This window comes from Lepidothrix coronata, unplaced genomic scaffold (assembly GCF_001604755.1).
Source record: "Lepidothrix coronata isolate B3197 unplaced genomic scaffold, Lepidothrix_coronata-1.0 Scaffold52, whole genome shotgun sequence".
Lineage (NCBI taxonomy): Eukaryota > Metazoa > Chordata > Aves > Passeriformes > Pipridae > Lepidothrix > Lepidothrix coronata.
The window spans coordinates 5,355,319-5,360,612 of NW_016690232.1; the positions used below are offsets into that span (position 1 = coordinate 5,355,319).

Genomic DNA, 5,294 nt, shown 5'->3' on the forward strand with positions numbered 1-5,294 from the left:
GGAATTGCACCGGGACCCTCCGTGCTACCCTGCTGTAGCTCTCAGAAATAGGGTTAGGGTGGAAAACTCACGCAGGGTAGCACGGAGGGTCCCGGTGCAACTCCGGACGGCAGAGGTTCAGTCTCTGGTGACGGGCAGGCAGTTTTACGGCGGCGGAAGAAAAGAAAAGGTGAGGGCGAGGCGGAGACAAGATTTTTCAGCTGGTATAGCCAAAATGTCTTGCTCACTCCTCTTTCCCTGGTTTTCCCAAATTTCTCTTCAGCTTTTATAGTGTTCAAGGAGGTAGCCTGTGGTGTTTTGGCACGTAGCTCTGTTCAGATGTTCACAGAGATATGATAAGAATGGACAATACCAGGATCCTTTGGCAGGAAAACTCCCGTGGGAAGACTCTAGTGAGAAGTTCTGGTGAAAAACTGACACAGGAGTTTTGGTAGGAAGTTTTTGACAGGCAGAAACAATGGCGAAACATAATTTTTGGCATTTGTATGTTATCTGTCTGTTAAAGGGGGGGGCGGGCCGGCAATGGCGGGGCGGGGCTGACCAAAGGGGACAGCAGCCCTGTTTCCTGGGACAGAAAGCTTGTGAGGTTTGGCTTTCAATGTGCAGTGTGTGGCACAGCCTGGGCACTCCGTGGGCAGCCAGGGCTTTCTGTGCTGGCACCTTTTCCCTGAGAGCAAAGTGCAAGTAGGGTTCCTTTTTTTGCTTTTTTCTTCTGCCACCCTTCCCCCCCAATTTTTATGAATTATTTTGTCACTGTTCTCCATTCAGGAGATTGGAAGAAATTCTAACTGTTGTGATTATGGCTCTTTGAAGGCTCACTGAGCGCACCCTTTGAATGAAAGAAAGAAGATTAGATCTTCTAAGAAGAGTAAAATGCTCACTTCGGGTAGGCATTCAGAAATGTCTGCTGATGCCGTGCTACTACCATGTTATCAGCAGAAGTGTGATGGAAAAACGCCCATCAATGACTCCACAAAAAAGGCACAATCGGGCAGGTAGAGAACAGAAACATAAAACCCCAATTATATCTTCATGACTGTAGGAATGAAGTTGTAAGATTTGCACTGGGAGCAAGAAATTTCTGAATTCTTGGTCATAGCACTAATGACTTGTAACAGAGTGTCTCCTTGCTCAACGTAAATTTAGTATAATGAGCTGCTCCCTGTTAAAGTGCAGGCTGACAGGCTGATATTTGCAGTGGCAGGCATGTTGTGTGGTTTTCCTTTGCAAAAGAAATTGCCTGTCTTCTTCGCTCAGAGCAGTCTAGATAGGTGCCCAGTCTGACACATCTTTTTGAACTATATTTCAAAGTATGTTGATGATTTACATGATGATGGTGATGGTGATGCAGTAAGATTGTGTAATGAACAAGAAAGCAGTTAATGCATCCATCCTTTTTACCCTAACCCTGCTGCTGAATTCTCCTGGATTCTCATTGACCCCAAGGAGAAACACAGTGCCCAAGCTGATGGGAAGAGCAATGGGCAGATAAAGGCTATTTGCACATTTCTTACTAGTTCCTCCTTGAGATTTCACAGATTCTTATCCCTTTTAGGCATGGTATGTTTGTGTTCGTAGTTTGCATGCACTAAATCTAGCATGTATTGCTTTAATGCCATCATAACAGATTTGAAGTTGGGGTCAAACCACACTAGATAATTACTCAGTTCAGTTCATGTCAGAAGAAGCAACGTTGATTCTTTGAATCATATTCTTTGTAGTTAAAACGATACTTATGTTCACTTAAATGTTACATTTTACCACTTAAAGTGAATATTATATTATTATGCTAGTCCCTCTTCTTACACATTTAATACAAATCAAAGCTTTATTCTCTTCTTGTTTCAGAGAACCTACAACATCTCCCAAGGCCTGGAGAAATGTAGATACAAGTTCAACTGAGGAAGTCAGAGGCCTACCTGATGTAGTTGGTAAAATTGTTTTCCCTAATGTCAGCTATTTAAATTTGCATTCATAGGAGACACTATACATGTAACAGTTTTAGCTGAACGAGGTATAAAATCAAGCTCAGAAATGACCTGGCACGTTTTTGATGATTTGTAGGTAATTTTGAAGCTGAAGAGTCTCCTCCTAGAAAAAAAAAATGGTTGTGAAATTGTCAGTCAATCACAGCTTATGTTTGGATGATAAATTCCAGTTCTGATGTAAGCAGATCTCATTCTTGAAATGATGCAACTTCTTTGCATCATACCTGAGCTTTAGTTGATAGCTTCCATGATTTTATCCTGAAAATCACAAGTTAATAAGAGAGGTTTTAAAATGTGCTCAAGTATTTTTAACCTCCGTTTGCAAAGATTTCCCTTCCCGTGCTGCACACTGCACAAACTGCAGCAGTCATAGTGTGGATTTAGGGATTTATTCTTTGTGCATCCCGTGTTCTGCAGCAAGAGTTCCAGGCTCCAGCATCCTCATTTCTTTCTTGGCAGTTCCTGAGGAAAAAAGCAGCGAGACCTTGAGATGTGTGGCAGAACGACGGCAAAAGCGTCACGGTCAAGCAGTGACCAAAATGCAGCAGGAGCTGGACTACATTGGCAAAGTAAGGCAGGATTTTTTAATCCAGGTAGTCTAGAGTGCTATTGTAAGGTCAGGGCCCAATATTCAAGTGATCACACTGAGTTCCTTCTCTTTTTAGGAGATGGAAGCCTCTGTTTCGGAGCTTCAAAAATTCCTTCAACTAAAAGTGGTGAAATCTGATGAAAAAAGTGAACTTCTGTTCGAAAAGATTGTGTCTGACACGGCTCTAGAAGGTTTCTCCTTTGAAGTAAGGCAGCTCAGAGCATTGGCTCACCTTCAGTTATTTTTACCTGCTCTGTGTAACAGGTTCTCATGGCTCACTGGAGTCTTAAGATCTGTTTTCTTTTTTTAAATTTTTTTTTTTTTTTTTACATTTACTTTTCAAAGAGATTGAGACTAAATTCTTATTACAGGGTTTGGAAAAACTGTGGAATATGATTCACCAGGAATCCTTGAACAGAAAGAAGTGGATTAGGACAATGGATGAATCCCTAAAGAAGATGGAAAGGAGTCGAGCCTCTAAAGTGAGATGCAGCCTTAATAACTGTTACTTAAGGATAAGATTATGATTTGCTGATAATGCTGGATGCAGAGCAAAGAGTAACTTGTTTCCATAGGAGTCAGAGATCTGCCAGTAATTCTGCTGTGTGGTGATTGCTTTCTTTTCACCAGTAGACCATTCAATCATTTTATACCTGCATAATCAGAAGAAAATACTTTTTTTTCAGTTCCAAGGTGTTTCTTTCTTGCACAATTATCTGTACTAAAGGTGAGCTGCTTTCATTTTCGTGCAAGGGTTTTTTAGGTCGAACTGTCATCTGCTCTGTTATTTTTTGGGGACAACTGAGAAAGACCACAGGCATGACCTAGCTCAATTTTAGTTTGGGTAGCCTGGGCACCAGTAGGAGTTGTGTTGCAGTTGTGTAGGCGACTTGTAAAAGTCACTGGATATCACAGCAAATGTTTGGATAAATGATACATACCCCTTAAGGAGGTCCTTGCTGCGTTGTTCTTGGAGGCAAACAAAGGCTGTTTGTTCTACCTGTGCCAGTTTGTCCTCTTTGTAACGCAGTCATAGTGAGTAGGTCCAGGAGTATGACAGGTAACTATTTTATTGATGTTTGTTTAGTTATGAAAAAGGCCAGAGATGGCGACATTTCCTTAAATTTTGTTTTTCCTCAAAACAGGCACTGGTGGATTCACTCCAGATATTTGAAAGGAAGTTGGTGTGATTTTTTTCTGAATTCATATTGCAGCTTGTCTGCAGAGTGCTCAATTTTCACAGATATGAAAGAAAAACCAGATGAGTAGTAACAAAGTGGAAAGTTTTAGTTACTTTTTAATGAATGATTTTAAAAAATCAGTCTTTGATATATTTAAGATTAATATTTTAAGGATTATTTCTCAATCTGTCTATCAACCAATTGAATTTATTTTAATGGGGAAAAAAATGTTTTGTTCATGTAATTTTATAACTTGGGAAACTGACATCTGAGTTATACTTTTTTAGTTGATGCTTTTCTTTATTCTTTCGTTGCACAGATAACAAATGTACTGAAAAAGTACACAGTGAAGCTGGAGGCAATTTCCTTCTTCTTGGCAGCTGATATTCACAAGCTCATCAACGACGAGGCCACGGTAAATGTTTTGTCTGGGGCAAGATAGCAATCTGAATATTCCCAGAATGTCTTTTTTTTTTCTCCCAGTTGAAATTCGTTTTTTCTACTTATCAATCACTGGCATATAAAAAAATATTCTGCAAAAGAGAAACTCCTTTATCATTTGTATTCTTTTCTCCCTCCTTTCACATAGAGGAGACAATTTATGGGTTTTTTTACGTTGTATGCTGATAAAATACTCCTGATTTTATTTTTTAATATGCAGAATATAAACCAAGCCCTGCTGGGTAATGAGAGGGCAACTGCCAAGCTGCTCTTTAATCTAATGAAATCAGAGCTTGAGAAGGAAGAATCACATAAATTGAAATGGCAAGAGAGAGTCAAGGACTGGAAGCTCATCCAAAAGAACCGTGTAATTCAGAGTTTCAGGTCAGAAATTTGACAGTCATATTTTGGAGAATGAATAACACAAAGTGACTAGTGTTCAGTTGTGTTTTCTATAAACAGTACTGTTTTATCACTTTTTCATTAAACATATGATACATATCACATAGGATAGCACATATATCACATTTCCATTATACATATCATTTTTCCATCCTACAGAGAATTTATGGCAAGTGAAGAAATACAGAATCCTCCAGCTGTAAAAACAGAAATGGAAAATCTGATAAAGGAGCAGACTGTACTCAGTGAGCGGAGACTGGGGGTTTTGCAGCACGTTGGGTATGGCAAAAGAGAAACAGAATTCTTTCTGGAGTTAATAGGGGACTTGGCTACGAAATGCACTTTGCTTTCTGTCAATCTGTGATTGTAGAGTTCAGAAGTAGGCAGGTCCTAAACTTTTTTTTGGTAAAGCTCTTTTTAATGGAAAAAATGCATTCCTGCATTTTTAGTGCACCAGCTACACTAAATAGGGGATGATGGAGAGCTAGAAATGCAGGAGTGCAAAAGTAAATCTTAACTAATATTTGAAACATGGTATAAATGAGCAGACAAGGATGGGTAGAGAATTACAAGTTGGTGCTTTAGTCAAGGCATTGTTTCTGCACAGGATTTCATTTGTGTAATAAATTACGGAAGAATCTGGATAGAAATCTGTCTATGTTTGAATATCCATCCTGACAACAAGCATTTTTG

General features: G+C 39.5%; 1 protein-coding gene across 1 annotated transcript in view; it reads left to right on the plus strand.

Annotated features, from left to right (window-relative positions):
• LOC108497752 (coiled-coil domain-containing protein 180-like) overlaps positions 1-4,880 on the plus strand; it is a gene marked incomplete at its 3' end in the record, with an annotated part of 6,273 nt that extends 1,393 nt beyond the window's left edge. Inside the window, exons 2-8 of the mRNA XM_017815653.1 lie at positions 1,849-1,931; positions 2,448-2,557; positions 2,654-2,782; positions 2,949-3,059; positions 4,078-4,173; positions 4,420-4,583; positions 4,761-4,880. Of these exons, the coding sequence (XP_017671142.1) occupies positions 1,849-1,931; positions 2,448-2,557; positions 2,654-2,782; positions 2,949-3,059; positions 4,078-4,173; positions 4,420-4,583; positions 4,761-4,880 (813 nt within the window). The remainder of the gene's footprint in view (positions 1-1,848; positions 1,932-2,447; positions 2,558-2,653; positions 2,783-2,948; positions 3,060-4,077; positions 4,174-4,419; positions 4,584-4,760) is intronic.
• Positions 4,881-5,294: the final 414 nt, after the last annotated feature.